This window comes from Melanaphis sacchari, unplaced genomic scaffold (assembly GCF_002803265.2).
Source record: "Melanaphis sacchari strain LSU unplaced genomic scaffold, SCAv2.0 Contig20_pilon_pilon, whole genome shotgun sequence".
In the NCBI taxonomy this organism is placed as follows: domain Eukaryota; kingdom Metazoa; phylum Arthropoda; class Insecta; order Hemiptera; family Aphididae; genus Melanaphis; species Melanaphis sacchari.
The window spans coordinates 6331529-6351886 of NW_020271042.1; the positions used below are offsets into that span (position 1 = coordinate 6331529).

Below are 20358 nucleotides of genomic sequence, written 5' to 3' on the forward strand. Positions count from 1 at the left end.
TTTTTTGCATGTTTATATGCTTAATTATTCACATTTTTAATGACAAAATAGTTTGATAGTATTCTGTCAGCTTATATTTTATGTGTACAATACTAAAATACTATTAAACCAATTACTAATACTAATAGGTATTGGTACCTAGGTTAAAATAATTTTTTCCAAAAACATTTCATACAATGTCATGTATATAAAGTAAAGTAAGATAAGTGAAAAGTTAGTTGAAATTTATAACTTAACTTTATGTAATAAAACTGCTTATATATTTTTTTCTTATAATATAAATTACTAATAAGCAAACTCGTATTTAATGTTTAAGTCTTTCCTATAAAAGTTCAAGATAATATAATAATTAATTATAAAATAATTTACAAATCCTTACAAAAGAAAAATTGAGGCCATTTATCTCAATTATACTAAAATTTAAAATATTTATGAAAACAATTTATGACGAAGAAAAATATGTGGTAATAGCTCAGTCAAAATATTTTGAAAACATTATGTATGTTTTCTTTTTGAGTTATAACAAAATCAGAAAATAATTAATTTTCATGTTAAAAGTATTTTGTCAAAGTTTTCAATTTTAAATGTGCATAATATTTATAGAATTATACTAAATTATTTAGTAACAACTGATGTAACTAATAACAACCTCATTACATTTTCAAATCTTTTGTAAGTTAGGTGATAGCATAGCAATCTGAAACACCTATACAAGTTGATAAATAAAGCATTTTTTATTATTTATTGTTAAATCAATCGATTCATGTTCAACTTTGAATTTAAAATAGATTTAAGCACATTTATTTTTAACAAAAATGTTAGGATTTCAAATAAATAAAAAATTTAATAACATTAAGGAGTAAGATGTCTTATTTAGGAATTATCAAATATCTTAAGTTTTCACTTGATACATTAGTCAACAATTTAATTTAGTAAAAATTAAGAATTTTATTAAACATAATTGTGTATAAAAAAAAAGATAATACTTTTTTATTTATAAATGTATCTGAAAGTGAATGTTATTATTATTATTATTATGTAAGCTTACAAGGCATGAAAATAGTTTAAATAATAACAAAATAAAATATTTTTTTGTTTTTCACATAGCATACAAAATGTATTAAAAATATTAGTAACCTAGTGTTAATTTTTTCACAAATAATGTTAATTAGTTAAAGTTCTCCAGCATCATAAGCTTGTTGATATCCTCGGCCAGCTTTTTGTTCGGGATCTAATTTAATCATATCATCTATTCTGAGAATAGTTATTGCAGCCTCTGTTGCAAATTTCAATGACTTAATTTTAGATATAGCCGGTTCTAATACACCAGCTTTTAAATTGTCACGTATTTCGCCTTCTTCTAAATCTAATCCGTACCATTTATAAACATCGTTTTCACTACTTGTTTGACTTTCATTATGGTAAGATCTGAGTTTAGCCACTAACTCTGTAGCATCCTGGGCAGCATTAATTGCTAAGGTTTTAGGGATAACTAATAAAGAGCGTGCAAATTCTGCAATAGCCAGTTGTTCCCTGGAACTCAAAGATGTAGCAAAATTTTCTAAGTAAATAGATAAAGCTGCTTCAACTGCTCCACCACCAGCTACAGCAGATTTGGATTCAAGTACACGCTGAACAGCACACAGGGCATCATGAATAGAACGCTCCATCTCATCACAATAGAAATCATTTGGTCCACGTAGTATAATTGATGCAGCACTTTGAGCTTTCGGTCCTTTAACAATTATTAATTCATCGTCAGATATTTGGTCTTGTACAACTTCAGCAGCTTCACCAAGACTAGAACTTTCAAAAGTCTCTTCTCCTTCCATATTTGTTAAAGAAGTCAAAAAAACTGCACCTGTAGCCTTTGCAATTCTTTTCAAATCAACCTTCTTAACACGACGTACAGCTAAAGCTTTGGCTTCAATGAAATATTTCAAGCAAATGTCATCAATACCACCCGTACATAATATAACATTAGCTCCAGTTGCTAAAATTTTTTGAACTCGCTCTTTAGTTATATCAGATTCACGTTGACGTATTGCTTCAAGCTGATCAACATCATTAACCAAAACCTGTACACCTAATTTCATTTTAGTTTTTTGTAGAGAAAAATCTAAACATGCAATTTTGGCATTTAAGATTTTTTTTGGCATTGCTTCAGAAGCAACAGTACAATTCAAAGCATATCCTTGAATGAGTAAACTTTCTCGTGCACTTTTACCATGTGCTTTAAGTACATTAATGGTCTTAATAGGTACAGACACTCCACCACGTTTATCAGATGGTCGTTTTACAAGCATGCATGCATCTACTACCATTTTTGAAAAGAATTCTGAATCAGCCATGATTAATTTGCTAGACATAGATGTAGTAGCAGCATTTTCCAACCAATCACGGCGTAAATCATCAACATTGACAGTTAAATTGTTCTGTATATATTTACAAGACTCTTTGCATGCCAATCGATATCCGCTTATGATAGATGTTGGATGTATTTTCTGTTTAACCAACTCATCTGCATTTTTCAGTAATTCCGCAGCTATTATAACCTGAAAAATAAATTAAACATATGACACATGTATGTATATTAGAAAAATCAGAAAATTCAAGAGCACTGAGATAGCAGATTTTTATTAGTTTATAAGAAATTACAGGTATAGACCAATAAGAATAATGTAATTTACGAGAGCCTTTTGAATCTTTATTACTAAGTACTATTACCATACTTAATTTTAAAAGCTTTGGTAACCATTATATTTTCCCTTCCAGTAAGGTTTAAAGCTTTTAAATCAAAGCCTTTAACTAGCTGTTTTAAGAAACTGATTGTTTAGCAAATGGAATTGTCAGTTGGTGAAAATAATTAAATAATAACATTAGTTTTTATTAAAATTAGGAAAATTAATACTCGTATACTTAAAATTGTTATAAGTATTAAGCACATTATTTAAATAAAATAAAAAATAAAAAAAATAAAATTCCAGAAAAATGATTTTTTTGGTTGTGTAAGTTGTGTTAAATCGTATAATATTCAAATAACTATAAAAAATTTAAAAAAAATGAATTAACAAAAATAAGTATTTAAGTTGCTATTATCAGTACTTAGACTAGAATTAAGTTATAAAATAAAAACTTCAACGTGTAAGATAGTATACTTACAACTGATGTAGTACCATCACCAACTTCTTCATCTTGTAACTGAGCCAATTCAACAAGAACTCGAGCAGCTGGATGTTCGACATCCAACAATTTCAAAATAGTAGCACCGTCATTGGTTACAGTGACATCCTAAAACCATAAACTTAAGTTTTTCACACAATATTTCTTAATAGTTAAACAATTATTTTAACTTACTCCTATGTCATCGACCAACATTTTATCCAGACCAACTGGTCCTAATGAGCTTTTAACAATATTTGCAATAGCATTTGCTGCCATCACATTTTGTGTACGGATGGGTGTTCCAGAAGTCCTAGAACCGGCCACCGTCAACGCACTCACAGACATGACTTGTTTTTAATTTTCACACGATAAATTTAAATAATTAGCAAAAATACTTGCTAACGTTTATGCCTGTTTCTGATTATTCTCGATTACACCTCTTCAGAATGCAATTACAATTGAAATGTATACTGACTATACTGTATAGTCTATAGACATTCTGTGCATCGGTGCACCGTATTAGGATTTGAGGTTATGTTTTTAAAGTATATATTATTACTATTATTCATTATGCTTATCTTTTTTTTTTCTTCTAAGACCTTAACCATATAACCAAGAGTTTGGAAACGGATTTTGAGGATAAGGTCCAAACACTCCAAACATATATAAACATTATGTATTATGTAGTATGTACGAACTGTTCTATTTACTGCCCTAATTATTGTCCTATATGACATGGAATTATAAAAAAAAAACAAGTAAAACATCAGCTGAATCCCCACATAATATATTATGTAGGAATTGCCAATCCCAAACTCGGTAAAAAGTGCTAAAGCACTGACATTATAGTAATTGTTTTTTATTTAAACAGAAATCTATATTTTATTGTTATTTATTGAAAACTATTATTTGTATTAATTTTTTTTCAATTCTTTAAATATTTTAATACAGTCAATTTTTGTATAATCAATATTTAATTTATGTAACATATTTAAATATTTTATGATATTTAAATACAATTAACAATTTTTAATACTTGATAGTTGATATTATAACACACATAAATACACATGTATAATTTTGCTGTTTGTAATAATTTAAAACATGTAAGTACAGTAGTATACAGATTTATTTATTTTTTTAATATTTATTGTGCTCAAAATCTAGTACAACTATTTTCAACAAAATTAACAAGTGTCAAGTGGTTTCCAATAAAATAATATTTTTTCCAGTTATAACTTGACTTCCAGAAACAATATCAATAAGATCTGATGATTCTGATGTAATTTTAAATTCTTTTTTGCGGTTATACTCCAAGGATAATTTTTCATTCAGCGATTTAACATTTTTAGATGCAGAATCCGTAGCCATCATACGAGCAGATTGATCCACAAGGTATTTTCTACCATGGCAAAGAACAAAAGTGAAACAGTAGAAAATTCAATGTAACTTCTCATATTTTCTTCTACTTCTTCTAAACTAGTAATATGAACCACCTTGAGAAAGAAATCTGGGTTATAAATGGAAATTCAATCAACTTGTGATGTACCTTTAGTAACAATCCGGTTGTAAAATATTTGACAAGCAATAAATTTGGCGTAATTACATTCATTGAATATTTTTGAAGCTTCTAGAAACGTGGGATAATCTTTTCCTATCTTGAAAACTGTATATAAAATGTTAGATTTATACGATTTATCTAAAACTTCTTCTGATTTTTGGCCTACACACAAGACTTTTGTCAATTTCTGATCAGGCCTGTCTAGTTCTTGTTTAACTTTTTTCACAGTAGCCACCACACAGATCTCGATCTGACGTAATGGCAAACATAAAATAATTTTCAATATGATCGAGCATGTTAATATGTATATAATGTTTGTAAAATCATAGCGCACCACGATCGAATGGATCTACGTCTTTCAGCAAACGCTCGGTCTTTGCCAGTTGGCAGCTGACTCAAGTTTCATGGACAAGGTGATTTTATTAATGTTGCCATATGACTGTATGCTTTTATCTGAATGGCTCTCAGAGACATTTGACAAGAAGTTTTTATCGAACTGCAACAAATGACGTGAGTACGTAACACAAGACGATGAATGCGACGATCTAAGGTCTCAAGATTTAAAGGCACGAAAGATAAACTGAATATAGAAATCGTGGTTTTATCAGAAATAGAAAATTAGGCGTGACAACGAATAGATGCGTCGGAAACGGGAAAATAAACATACACGCTTCAGGGTGAGTGACTTCTACAGGGGATGGGTCGGAAGCACTTATTTATCGATAGAGTAGCGATGACTGAGTGTGTGACACGATGTCAGTGACAGCGCCAGGATATTTTTCTAAGTAGGGCCAATGTGAGACCAACAATTATAAAGTAGGGCCACAAAAATGAGATTTAAACAAAAAATTATAAAATATATATAAAAATTATGTAATTAGAAAAATAATATTATATAATTTTTAAAAATTATACAATATAATATAGAAGTATATTAATCTAAATTACATATAAACCGTACAGTGAAAATACAAATACCATTATTTTCTACTTATGAAAAGTGAGAATATTATTATGTCTATGGTTAAGCCAATGGTATGGCTATGGCTCTACCTGATACGTCCCCTGATGCGCCGCTACTGTATGATGTACAAGAATTGTTATCATTGATTTAAAATTATTCTTGTTTTTCAAAATAAAATAAAAAATGGTTTATGCTCACTTTTAAAGAGATAACGGCGAACACGAGACAATGGACTTTGCTGTTAATAAAACATATATATGTAACGTATGTATAATTGAAAACTACCATTGACGAAAATACAGAAAACGAATTATGAATAACTATGATTGAAAATTGAAATCGGAATTAAAAACAGAAAAAACAATCACATGCATTTTGATGATTATTTCTATAACGAAGTGCAGGACGACGGAATAGAATGTAAACAAACATAAAAAAAATAAATAATATATGTATAATTTTAACTATTGTAATTAGTTATTGTCAGGGCTATGTATTATGTATTTATTGCACTAAAAAAGTGTTAAATATGCTTGCATTTATATACCTACTAAAAATAGACAAAATATGCTCTGAAAAATTTAAAAATATACACTACAAAATTTGAAAAATGTAAAAGTATGCTGTTAAAATTCAAAAAAAAAAAAAAATGCTCAATAAAAATAATGAATAAATAATAAATAAATATAGTTAATAAAAAAGTACATATTTATTTATATACCTAATCTTAAAATTGTTCTTAACAGTTTGAAAAAAAAATACATATTTGATATATTATAGTATAGATTTTTTGGGTTATAACACTTATAACCGGTGAGTAAAATTCTGATTACGGATGACTCAGTTTATTAAAATGTACATTGGCATTCTACTTTGCCTTTTTCTTATGTTTTGACATTTTAAAATTATTTTAATTGACAACGTAATAGAAAACTAAAACAGACAAAAACAAATACCTACACAATACACTACAATGAACATACGTGTCACATTAGCAATAAAAATAACGTGACAAAATTGTTATACTATAGTAGGTACTTATTTATTTTTTAATTTATAAAATATTGAGGATATATAATATGTAGGGACCGGATTTATATGCAAATGCATATTTGTATTGGGATAAGCTTTTTGAAATCTGATGAAAATTGTGCCCCATTTAGATCACTCTTATTAAAATAACACTAATTTTATTTTGCATATTTTGCATATTTCAACGTTTTTACCTATTAAATGCATATTGAATGCATATTTGTAGTTTTAAAGTGTATATTATTATTTATAACACATATATTCGTTTTTCGTCGTATTTTCACGTTCACAGCCACATAATATCAATAAAATTGACACCGGTCGTTATTTCCAAAGAGTCTATGTGAAAACCGCGAAAATAAAACAGTGAAAACACTAATAGCGAAAAGTAAGAAAACCTATACGTATATACTTACAGATAATCGGAGGAATTTAACGTTTGAACACATTAAGGAACTTCTGATCATCCAATGCAATAAGGTAAAATATGACGACAAAATACTTTATAAGCTTTTTTTATACTTTTTTAATACCATATTAATTAATAAATATTGTTACATAATTTTACATAATACATATCTTTACATAGGTTTAAACAAAACTTTAAATGCATATTTAAGTACATATTTAAAAATAAATACATATTTCATAACATATTACAGCATTATTAGAAGCATATTTTGAGGATTTTTTTGTGCATATAAATCCGGTCCCTAATAATATGTATGAAAAACGGATTTGTAGATATCAGAACAAACATTATTTTACCATCGGTTTTATGAGATTTTAATATTAGACCTTATAGACTGAAAAAATAAAATATATTTTAAGAAAAAAAACATTAATACGAAGAAATTTTGAAAACATGTGGGCATGTAGCAATCAATATATTAATTTTATAGCCTTAATTATAACACTGTATATTAATATATATGAATATATATATTACATAAATACCATGTTAATTTAAAACAATTTTTTAAATATTTACTTATGTTTAATGGTTCAAATAAAAAATTAGATTTAAAATATTTTTATACTCGTAATGTAAATTTACAAATTTAAAATATCAAGGAATTTAAAGTAGGTAGGATTGTAAGAAAATATAATTTTACCATTAGATACCTACTAAGTATTTATTCTAGAGCATTAGACTCACTTGATAATCATTTTTTCTAGTTTGAAATGTTTTTCACACATCCTTGATTAAAGTTGTACGAGTATTCCCAACCTGTATATCATCTTAATCGTGATCATAGCAAAGTAAAAATCTAATATTATGATTGACACCTTGTTAGGTTTACAGCTTATTTTTTAAAGAATACTTATAACAGACGTGTGTGCGAATAACACGATTACAACTTATTGTATCTCCCTTAAAAAAATATGGTTTTTAATGTTTTTATAGATTTTTGGTGTTCATCATAAATTCATAATTGATAATAAATAACAATAAAATTGTGGTATGAACTATGAATATATGATTATAATTATAATTTTTAATTTACGTTTTTTTTTAATTATTTTGATTTATATTTCATGGAGTAAAAAGTATGAACATTAATTTATTCTGTGATATGAATTTCTTCGTGCATTATCTTTTATCAACAATTTGCGGCTCACGCACGTGATTTTCAAAATGTGTAAATGTGTAATGAACTTATGAATAGTCAGTGACCAGTGTATGATGTATAACTATTAATATTAACTGTTAACCGGCCAGTGGCCACTGACTTACCAATTGATCACATCGTGCAGTTTACTAGCGTACAGAATTATAGCTTTACAACACTAGTCAGTAGTCACTAAACCAAAAATCTTTGCCGTTTATTTATAGTTAATATTCAACAGTTGATTCGCGATTTTTACTTACTGGTCATATAGTTGTTCGAAATGTTTTACCATGATTTTTACAATGTGGATCCGTTCAAACCCATCAGTTTGGAATTTAACATGTTTTCATCGGAAGAAATAAAAAAATTGTCAGTGGCGCGTATAGATTCCCTCATATCATTTACTCCTTTGGGCGAACCCGTACCCGGAGGATTGTATGATGCGCGTCTCGGGTCGATTCATATAAACAGTGGCAAGTGTTCAACTTGTAACCAAAATTCGGTTTTATGTTCTGGCCATTTTGGTCATATTGAGTTGCCATGTCCAGTGATCAATCCAATATTTACCGCAGCAGTCATTCACATACTCAAGATAAGCTGTTTATCTTGCTACAAAGTGTTGTTACCACGAAAAACTACTATGTTGTTGGCAGCGCAGTTAAAGCTTCTTGATAATGGTCAATTGACGGATGCCCATGACTTGGCTACTGAAATAAATGGTCTGTGTGAAGATGACAATAGAGACTTGTCTGTTGAAGAACTAGAAACATTTATCAGCTTATATTTAAAAGAACGTCTACAAGAAAATGGTGGGTCTTATGTGAAGAGTGCTGATGAAATACGACAGACTTTCATTGCTGAAGCCTTAAATCAAGTGAGTAAATTAGAATAAAAATTATTTAAATGTATTGTATCATAAAAATACTGCACTATTGATTGATCGATCTATTTTTCATTATATTGTATTTTCTGAATAGGTTACTGCTCGACGAATTGGATGTATGCATTGTAAAAAACCACTTTCAATGATTTCTAAATCGTTTTCAACAATTACTATTTCTCATGCAGTTAAATCAAAAAAAGATAAAAAAACTAAAGAATATTTGTTCCCAACAGATATAAGAGAACATCTGAGACAATTGTGGATCAAAGAAAAACATTTTATAAGTGCTTTATTACCAGTCTTGGCTCATTTGAAAGTTGAATATCCTACAGATATTTGTTTTATGTCAGAAATACTTGTTACTCCTTCTAATATTCGTCCTAACTTGATGGTTAAAGGAAAACTAGTCGAGAGTCCTAGAAATTCAACTTATAAGTCTATTTTACGAGAAGCCAAGGTTATACAATATATATGGTTATTACGAGATCAAAAAGAAGGTCAAGAAATTTCACCAGAAATTACTGAACTCGTCAATGATAGTCAAGGAAAAGATAGTGTAGAAAAAGTCCAAATTGCTATGCATAATTTACAAATGTGTGTTGATGCTCTTCTGGATGGAAATTTGTTTAAATCTTATAATAATAAAGATCAAACAATTAGAATTGGGTTGAAACAATTATTGGAAAAAAAATCTGGTATTATTCGTCAAAATATGATGGGTAAACGTGTTGATTATTTTGCACGTTCTGTGATTACACCTGATCCTTATTTAGATACTGATGAAATTGGTATACCAGTTGAATTTGCTAAAAAATTAACTTATCCTGTAGCTGTTACGGACTGGAATAATAAAGGATTACATGGAGTTGTATTAAATGGCCCAAATCATTATCCAGGTGCAAATATGATTGAAACAGATGCAGGAATTGTAAAATGGTTATCTGCTACAAACAAATCGCGTAGAGAAGCTTTATCAAAAACCCTTTTTTACAAAGGTCCAAATTCTAGAGGTCCACAAATCGTTCATAGACATGTTATTGATGGGGATATGATGCTTGTTAATCGACAGCCATCTTTACACAAACCTAGTATTATGGCACATAGGGTTAAGGTTTTAAAAGGAGAAAAAACATTAAGATTACATTATGCTAATTGTAAAGCATATAATGCTGATTTTGACGGTGATGAAATGAATGCTCATTTACCTCAAAGTGAATTAGCGAAGTGTGAAGCTAAAGAATTAGCGAGTGCTGTTTACCAATATTTAGTACCTCGTGATGGTACTCCATTAAGTGGACTTATACAAGATCATATAATATCAAGTGTAAGAATGACCATCAGAGGACGTTTTTTTACTCGAAGAGAGTATATGCATTTTGTATATCAAGCATTAAGTTCATTTGATCGTGAAATTAAGACTGTACCTCCAGCTATCATCAAACCTGTAATGTTATGGTCTGGTAAACAAATTATTTCAACATTAATTATTAACTTGACTCCTCTTAATCAAAAAACATTCATAAACTTAATGTCCAAATCTAAACTTGAACAAAAATGTTGGAGAAATTTAAATAATTATCAATATCCAGATTTTTTATCAGAATTCAATTTTATTGTACGAAATGGTAATTTATTATCAGGAATTCTAGATAAAAATCATATAGGAGCTTCTACTTACAGTTTGGTGCATTGTTTTTTTGAACTATATGGTGGAAAATATTCAGCACAGTTACTTAGTGCATTCAGTAAATTATTTACTGTTTATTTACAATGCGATGCCTTTACTTTAGGTGTAGAAGACATATTAGTGACTGAAAAAGCTGATCATCTACGCCAAACTGCTATTGATGAATCAAAAACTGCTGGAACATTAGCTGCTCAGGAATCTCTTGGTATTGAGTATATAGGCGAAGAAGCAATGAATATTAAATTAGCCGAGTCATATAGTAAAAGTAGCCACTTTGCTGTACTAGTTGATAGAAATTACAAAAAACATTTACAGCCATTTACCAATAAAATAACTAGAGCTTGTATCCCCAAAGGATTACTTCAACCTTTCCCTAATAATAACTTACAGCTTATGGTTCAATCAGGAGCAAAAGGATCTACTGTAAACACTATACAGATATCTTGTTGTCTGGGGCAAATTGAGTTGGAAGGTAAAAGACCACCTATGATGATATCTGGTCGAACTTTACCAAGTTTTCCACCATTTGATACACTACCTAAAGCTGGAGGATTTATAGGTAGTAGATTTATGACTGGCATTCAACCCCAAGAATTTTTCTTCCATTGTATGGCTGGGCGTGAAGGTCTTATAGATACTGCTGTTAAAACAAGTAGAAGTGGTTATTTACAACGTTGCTTAGTTAAACATCTTGAAAGCCTCATTGTTAATTATGACATGACTGTTAGAGACAGCAATGGAAGTATTGTGCAGTATTTATATGGTGAGGATGGTTTAGAAGTTACCAAAAGCAGTTTTTTCAATGAAAAGCAATTTGGTTTCCTAGCTGGCAATGTAAATTCTTTCAGTGCTCTTAAAAAAATCAGAAATGATGAATGTTACAAAGAACTTGATAAAAAGTTAGAAGAAATCAAGTCTGCTATGAAAATAAAGAAAACTATTAATAGAAAAAGTGAATTTTTAAGTTGGTGTAAACAACAAACTTCTAAAGTTAAAAATAGAAAGCACTTAAAAATTAAAAATGGTCGTTGTGTACAAGACATAAAAATGTGTAAAAAATGGTATGAAATAGATGAAGATGTTAAAAAATCGTAAGTATTAACATTTGGTTTTATATAAAAAAAAAAAATATATTCAAATTAGTGAGACTACTTATATAAAATAAATCAAAATATATTAACAAATAATTCTTAAGTTTTCTATTTCATAACATTAAATTACAGTTTTTAACTTAATTATTCATTGATAGTTATACTGAAAACATCCAAAGAATACCCGATCCTGTAGGAGCAACTTTTCATCGTGGAGGACACTATGGTTTATTATCAGAAAAAATGGATTCATCAATTAATAAATATATTGATACTGAGTAAAAAGTTTAAATATTTTTTTTTAAATAATTATTTAAATTTTAATATTTTATTTTTAAGTAATGGATTGAATGACAATGATAAACTAATTGCAAAAGAATCAATTCGTCTCAAAGCTATGGCAGCCACTGCTGCAGCTGGTGAACCAGTTGGTTGTATTGCTGCCCAATCTGTAGGTGAACCATCAACACAGATGACATTGAATACTTTTCATTTTGCTGGTCGTGGTGAGATGAATGTCACCCTAGGTATTCCTAGATTACGTGAGATATTAATGATGGCTACAAAAACTATTAAAACTCCATCAATGGAAATACCATTCTTCCACTCTAAAAAGTAAATTTAAATAAATTTTGTAAAATTTTATTATTACTTAAAGTGTTGAAAATATTTGTGTTTAGTGTTCAAAATGAAGCAGAATATTTAAGGAAATTAATGACTAAAATAACATTAAAAGATGTTTTATCAAAAGTACAAGTACGAGAAAAAGTAATGTTAAATCCAGTTAGACATATGCGCTATGATTTAACATTACATTTATTACCACATCGTTGTTACGAATCTATAACCCATGTAACACCAAAAGATGTCATGAAATTCATTAAAAATACATTTTCAGAAAACCTTAAAAAAATGTTCATTAAAAATTTGTCAAAAAATTTTAGTGGAGAACTAATTTCTGAACAAACTAAAAATGCAATTAAAATAAATAGAGAAACAAATAATGACAATGATGAAGATGCGTTATTAGTAAGTATAATTATTCATTTAAACTGTCTGAACATAATTGAAAGTTAATTATTGATATTTTTTTATAACAAACAAATAATTGAATAATAATAATCTAGGACGAAAGTGAACCCCAAGAAACTAAAACTAAAAATCAAGTTGATTCTGATAGTGAATCTGAAGCTGGCGAATTTGATTCTGCAGCCATGAAAAGAAAGTAATTATTTAAAATTTTATATCCTTTAAACAATTAATTATAAAAATTATGAAAAAAATGAATAACTTAAATACAGTTATCAAGTACATTTTATCGTAAAATGTTTTAGTTATAATGTATATATTGTTAATTAAATAATTAAATCAAACTGTTTCTTATCAAAATTTTGTCAATTTTGGTTTTTGGCCATTGACTTATAACTAGGGCTCGGAAGTTGATGACCTTAAAAACAATAAAAAATTACCTAAAAAAATTACAAATATTAGTTTTATATTAATAAAAATACATTTTTTTTTTTAATATTTTACTCTATTTTACTATAAATTTCAAAATATGACATAAAAATGACAAAAATGTCCTTAAAATAGGAAAATTAAAAAATTAAAAATATTTGTTTTATAAGTGTCTGTGGTTTAAGTTATCGGCATAATGGTTAACAAGGAACGATAAGAAATGAACTAGTGTGAAATCAGTAAAAATAACTAAAAATGTGGGAAAATGACCTAAAAATCTCAAAAAATGACTTAAAACTTAGTTATTTAGATTCACATGCTTATGAAACAGATTTGTGGCCAGAAGAGCATCGTCTAAAAAGTTCCAAAAAAAAATGCAAAATGCGTCAACTTCCGAACCCTACTTATAACTTATAAGTAAGGTTCAAATATTTATGATATAGTAAACAATTTTTTAGCATATTCTTAGTCATCGAAATCTGATTTAAATTTGATTCATTAAATCTTGATTGATTTCAAATCTGTTTAAATCTTATTTTGTATAAACTTGTATGTTTGATATTTTTAAGCATATATTTGAATGTAGTGATTATTTTTAAGTTTAGTAGTATATGTACATAATATTTTAATCAAAAATTATTAAAAAATGTTCCATTTTATTATTATTTTTTTGAACATTTATGAGAATCATTAAAGATAATATTAGCATTAATCATTTACAAGTATGTATATATGAAAAATTATTCATGTAAAACATTTTTCCAAATTTATATTCAAAACATACTTATAGCCTAGTAAGTTTTATCTAAAAGTATGTAGGTGTGATGATTAAAGATTTTTTAGTTACACAACACATTTTTCATATTTTAAATAATTGATTATATGAAATAGTATAAACAAAGTGATTCTTTTATCAAATGACACTAATTATTTGAAAGTTTATCAACTTTTTAAAAAAAATTTTTTTTATAGTTAATTTTCTTAAGTTTTTTACTTTATTTAATGACAACATACGTTTTAAATTTCATATTTTAAAGCAGAATATTTTTTGAAATATTTTGATTTATTCGAACAAGTAGTTTATGATTTATAGAAATTATAAGCTTTGATGAGCGAAATAGTAGACTAATATTTTTTAGGGTATCCTTATGTACTGTACCTACCTAAAGTTCTTTAAATACTTATCAGTTATAACTTATAAACTATTCATCCAAGTTTTGATTTTTATCGAAGTACTCCAAAAAATATTTTGCTTTAAAATATTAAAACTATTTTTAACTTATAAATTATTTTAGAGCTCAGACTGAAGAATATGATTATGAAAAAGATGAAGATGATCCAATGAGTGAAGAAGAAGCCGAGATAAATGATAAACAAAGTGAATGTAATAACTCAATTGTTATAGAAAATAAGTCTATTAAAGCAAACAATAATACATCAGATAGTGAAAATAACATGGAAGATGAAAATAATGAAGATTTCGTTAATTATAAAGATTATTCTCAAATTGTAATCGATGTCAAGTAAGACTGCACTTAAAAAAAAAAAAAAATTAAATTAAATAAAAAATAAATAATATAAAAAATGTTAAACTTTTATAGATGTGATAAGAAGCCATATACATTTGCTTATATTCAAGTATCTATACCTTTGGAATTTAAAAGAATGGACTTAACAGCTTTAATTAAAGATTTAATGGGTCGAGTAATCATTCACGAAATACCTGGTATTAATAGAGCTATTTTAACTGAAGAAGATGGTAAAATAATATTAAAAACTGAGGGTTCACGTGGTGTAGCAGAGCTTTTTAGGTTTGCTAAGATTTTAAACTTAAATTCATTATACTGTAATGATATACAAATGATTTTGAACACGTATGGCATAGAAGCAGCTAACAGGGTTATTATTAAGGAAGTGAAAAATGTATTTAAGGTTTGTATTATACTTATCATTATTGAAATAAATCATGCAAGGTATATACTCATTGTATAATATTTTTGATTTAGGTTTACGGTATTAATGTAGATACCCGACATTTATCATTAATAGCTGATTATATGACTTATGATGGCAAATATAAGGCATTGAATAGAGTTGGTATGAATGGCTGTCCGTCACCATTGCAACAAATGTCATTTGAATCTACTCTTAATTATTTGAAAAAATCTACAGTTCAAGGATTAAAAGATAATTTGGTTTCACCTTCGAGTACTCTTATTATTGGTCAACAAGCACAAATTGGAAGTGGACTTGTTAAATTGTTATGGCAATAATTTCAATGAATTGTAATAATTGATCTTTTAATTTTGTTATTTTAAATAAAACATGTATATTAATTTTTGTTTGTATTTCTTCCTAATTATACTAAGATAAGAAATTTCTTACGGAGTTACAAAATACTGGTAATGTCTATTTATTAGGATTTAATTGAAACTATCTAAGATCTAAGTAGTTTAAAAAAAAAAATGCTTGACTAAGAAATTTTTATATCTTTCCCCCTATCCATTTATTATTTTGATCTGAGGAATTTATTAATATAACAATATTTTTACTGTTATCTCGTTTTGGAATAGACAATGTTCTTCAATCTTCAATTTTGAAGATGATTTCTAATAGCAAATATTATCTAGATTTTAGTAGATACTTGAGCTATAGACTACTAAAAAAATTACCCACAATAACTAACCTAATTAAATATGAAATTTAATGTGGGTATAACATTATGATCATAAAAATCGATTGCTCCAATTACTGTAATAGTACTACTCCGAATAATTTACTACAAATATCGGTTACTTCAATTATGACAATAATAGGAAAACGTTAATGTTACGAAAAATCTTCATTTCAATAATATTACTTCAAATAGATTGTTATGATTACAAATATCAGTTGCTCTGGAAATATAATTGTATTGAATATTTCAGTTTTCAAATCTATAACTACAAATTAATAAAGAAAAATTAGATTATTTTAGATTTACACAATGCATTTTTTAAGAATATTTTCTTCTAAAGAGACTATATAACATTACTTTATCGTTTATCAATTTCTTTAATGAATTTGATTAATAAGTATTTTATCTTTAAATTTGGGCTGATTGGGATACCGATCAATAGATTTTTAATAATTCATATTATAGATGGATGTTACATGGGTTTTTTAATTTAATTATTTAAGCATTTTCAATAATAAAATATTTATGAAGTGTATGTGTATGCATATATATTTTAGTATTCATGCCAAATTTTTTGTACTAAACAATTTATAATGACTCATGGCAAAATATATTCTACATATTTATAAATATGTTCTCCAAAAGTGCAATATATAACATGAGTAATTTTTTATCATATATAGTGTTACCTATACAAGTTGAAGTGGCAACTGATGTGACAGCTGTGTGATTTTTATCATTGTACGCTTCTAAAAACATTCAGAAAGAAGTACTTTTTTAAAAGCAGAGTTTATATCTTCATTTTAAACTTATTATTATTCTAATAAATCTAACAGTGAGCCTTAATAACAACCAATTAGCAGTACATATTATTGATGTTTATTACGATATTATAAATTATAATCAAAAAGATAAAAATATATATAATTTTAAAATATTTAATACCTATCATCAACGTTATAAACTCCGTTAAAAATCAACGTAAATACTGATAAAATTAATTGTATACAAAATATAAACATTAATAATATATTATTTAATAAATATATCGTGCAAACATAAAGTTTACTCGGCGTAAAGTATAGGCAAAATAAGTACTGTAGTTATCTATAATTTCAATAGTTATGAAATATGTTATAATACACTTTTTAGCTAATCACAATAATTCTACCTATTGATAGGATGTGGTACTGTGGTAGATTTTTGTTTCTATCAATCTATTTCTACCAATCTAAATGTATAGTTTTAAAACCATTTAGAGTTACCCACGAACGAGCACAAGAATACAGTTCTCAGTGATCCTCAAGATGTATATGAATATAAAATAATCGAGCCATATATAAACAAAAGTGTCATCGAAGTCTACACAATTTCGGCGAATAAAACCGAGAATTGTCTTTGATTTGTTCACAATGTACTATGTAGCTGATATGACAATCAAATTTCAGTTTAAGATCAAACAATATTCCAAGGTTTTTAATAGGTCTCGTAGTACGATGTAGCGATACACCTTTTAGGTTATAATCAAAAGTAGAGAGAACTCGAACTCTTGAAAAGGTCATTACCTAATTGGCATTTCCTAATATTCAAAGTGAAATTATTGTTTATAAAAACATTTACCACTTGAAATTAAAATATACAACACTTGGATAGCAGATTAAGAATATGATAAATAATTCATAAAAAACCGATTTAAGAATAACATAATATTTTTTATGTTTATTTATTATATATTTGTATTTACACTGGTACATCCGATATTGGTAATATTATATTACCTAAATATTAGTTAATAATAAATTATTATAGGTACGCCTTTTAAACAGTTATTAGTTATTACCTAATCTAATAGCAAAATAAACAGGTAAATAATTAAAATCAGTATTGATTAACTGCTATTTGGTATTTAAATATTTTTAAAATAATAAATGTGCCGATGAGTATTGATAGATAACAAGTCATAAAATATGTAGGTTATAACTTATAACTTTATACGTAGGTCAATGATGTAGATTTTACTTTTCTATGATAAAAAATACTAAAAATAGAATTGATTAAAATCTCAATACCACAGTGTTGTACAAGACCATGCTTAATACTTAACGGACAAAGTTTAATAGTTATAAAGTTTTGTTATCCATTGACCAACATGTCCAACATGACCGATTATTATGTCATTGTGATTACTGATAAAGTGATAACTATTAACTTCAGATTTCTGAGTATTATAGGTAGGTATTATTAAGTCGATTGGCCATTTAGATTTATTAGAACTTGATAGTTGGATATTTAATAATGATGATTAATTATGAAAAAATATAGACGTATGTCGTATTGCCGTGTATATCACATCTTTGCCAAAAATGAAAGAAAATAATATTAAAATTTAAAAAAAAATTAAATGTTATCATGAACATTTATGTAAATTATTTAATGAAATGTAAAGAACAAAATATTTTTAGAAGGTAATAGGAATCATCAGTCTCTACTCCTTTTATCCGTGTAAATCATTTGTCTGTGTTGGATGAAAGTGAGATGTTAGAATAGGTTAAGTTTTAATAGTTTTATGTACAATTGAGTTGGGTAAATGAAAAAATTAAACCAATAATTAGCAATATGCCTGGATTCGTATTGATAAAAATAAAATCACTTATACTTTTGATTGTGGATGAAATCGAAAAAATATTAGGTAGTGACTAGTGGATATAACTATTACGTATGTACACGATACCTTTTTGTTAATTATTAGATACAAAATCACGACAGTTTAATAATATCGTGATTTTCGTATTATTAATATAATTTATATCAATTATCCATCGATCGGGATAAAATTTGGACCTACTGAATGGGACACTGGACTAGAGTTTATTTTGTCTAGTTATTAAGTATATGGTGATACTTCACTTTTACATATTTTGAATTATTGTAATTGTAAATACGTAAAATTAATAATACTCTCGAAAGTTATAAATTAGGTCTCATCTTTACATCTTATCGTATATTATACATAGAAATAAACAATTATGAATTGTAAAGTCTTACATGCTATCCAGTCATCGAACCATCCATAAAGACCCAATAAGCACTGCAAAAGTATACCCAGGGGGGGGGGGGGGTTCAGGGGTCATGGCCCCCTCATTGATTGTATTTGCTATTTTCTTAAACTTAATGACTGACTAAAAATATAATAAATTATTTGCATTTTAAACATTAAATGGAAGATTAATTTTTCTTTTTTTGGTAGTATATTTGGTAAAATTTTAGAAAGTGTGTGCCTCTCTCCCCCCTAAAAACATTTCTAAATACATCATTGAAGTACTACTCACATTTTACTACCTAATTTAATTAATTATATTTTTAGGTAGGTAAATAGTGAAATAGCACTCAAGGTTATGTCATTTCAAAATCTTGTTAAATTTTCTCATTCTATATGGATCCTCTGGAGTATAGATATTTATTCATAAGTAGACTGAAGATTTTAATAAATAACTATCTACTTGTATTATATTCTTTAGTAACAAATATATAACATACATGTTCATTATTAGAATTTTGTTGACTAATATAAAATCATAATTTATAATTAAGTTAGATAACTTAATTAAGTATAGATACCAAATACCATGAAAAATAACACTTTGTATCTAGATAATAGATTGGTAGGTAGTATTTCCATTTATTAATGTACCTTCACAATTAACATTTGTTTTTTATCACTGAATTTAAAATATAATAGTTTTATAAAATAAAACTAGATTAAAATACAAAAATAATCTTAAATAATAGGTTATTCTACAGACATATAGCTTATGATTTTATCATAAAATATACCAAATAGTTAAAAATAAATGGTAGTCAGAGGAAGAAGACACTCACTTATTATTAAAGTTATAATTTTGAGTCCTCTTTAATTTCAAAAATCTGGGGAGGAGTGGTTAAAATATGTATAAATACAAATAATAGAAATAAACAAAAACAAAAAAATAATAAAATGTATACATTTATTTTTATTATAAATTATTGAAATTTATAAAAACATTCTAAATCGAGTGTATGGAACTACAGCAAAACCTATCTTATACGGCCATTGTTTAGCGGAATCCTCTTCTGTGCGGAAATTTATTATGGTACCGGCAGATTTCTATAATTTAACTTAGGATTAAACCTTTGATAAAACGAAACCTATCTAATGTAAAACGGAGAGCTTTTTTTAGTCCCGTAAAT

The 20358-nt window shown here is 27.0% G+C and overlaps 2 protein-coding genes and 1 pseudogene across 2 annotated transcripts; 1 reads left to right on the plus strand and 2 right to left on the minus strand.

The window, feature by feature from the left end:
• Positions 1–1095: 1095 nt before the first annotated feature.
• Positions 1096–3679, minus strand: LOC112593565 (T-complex protein 1 subunit alpha). The gene is made up of 3 exons (XM_025338024.1): positions 3358–3679; positions 3163–3291; positions 1096–2555 (listed from the first exon to the last, which is right to left on the minus strand). Exons 1-3 carry the CDS (start codon positions 3508–3510, stop codon positions 1173–1175), a joined length of 1665 nt encoding a protein of 554 aa, XP_025193809.1. The 5' UTR covers positions 3511–3679; the 3' UTR covers positions 1096–1172.
• Positions 3680–4362: 683 nt separating this feature from the next.
• Positions 4363–5209, minus strand: LOC112593682 (annotated as a pseudogene).
• A 3406-nt stretch (positions 5210–8615) lies between these two features.
• LOC112593532 (DNA-directed RNA polymerase I subunit RPA1) lies at positions 8616–15791 on the plus strand. The gene is made up of 9 exons (XM_025337954.1): positions 8616–9209; positions 9313–11996; positions 12155–12274; positions 12336–12611; positions 12677–13025; positions 13124–13221; positions 14750–14977; positions 15056–15386; positions 15461–15791. The coding sequence occupies exons 1-9, from the start codon at positions 8616–8618 to the stop codon at positions 15725–15727; spliced, it is 4947 nt and encodes a 1648-aa protein (XP_025193739.1). The 3' UTR covers positions 15728–15791.
• Positions 15792–20358: the final 4567 nt, after the last annotated feature.

What these genes read in the sequence shown, in the direction of transcription:
- LOC112593565 (XM_025338024.1), bottom strand. Translation starts at nt 3,510, where the DNA reads ATGTCTGTGAGTGCGTTGACGGTGGCCGGTTCTAGGACTTCTGGAACA. An exon ending in TGTTGGTCGATGACATAGGA is followed by an intron (nt 3,292 to 3,357) that starts GTAAGTTAAAAT and finishes TTATGGTTTTAG; the next exon opens with GATGTCACTGTAACCAATGA. An exon ending in GTGATGGTACTACATCAGTT is followed by an intron (nt 2,556 to 3,162) that starts GTAAGTATACTA and finishes TTTATTTTTCAG; the next exon opens with GTTATAATAGCTGCGGAATT.
- LOC112593532 (XM_025337954.1), top strand. Translation starts at nt 8,616, where the DNA reads ATGTTTTACCATGATTTTTACAATGTGGATCCGTTCAAACCCATCAGT. An exon ending in ATGATGAAGATGCGTTATTA is followed by an intron (nt 13,026 to 13,123) that starts GTAAGTATAATT and finishes ATAATAATCTAG; the next exon opens with GACGAAAGTGAACCCCAAGA. An exon ending in TCTGCAGCCATGAAAAGAAA is followed by an intron (nt 13,222 to 14,749) that starts GTAATTATTTAA and finishes AAATTATTTTAG; the next exon opens with AGCTCAGACTGAAGAATATG.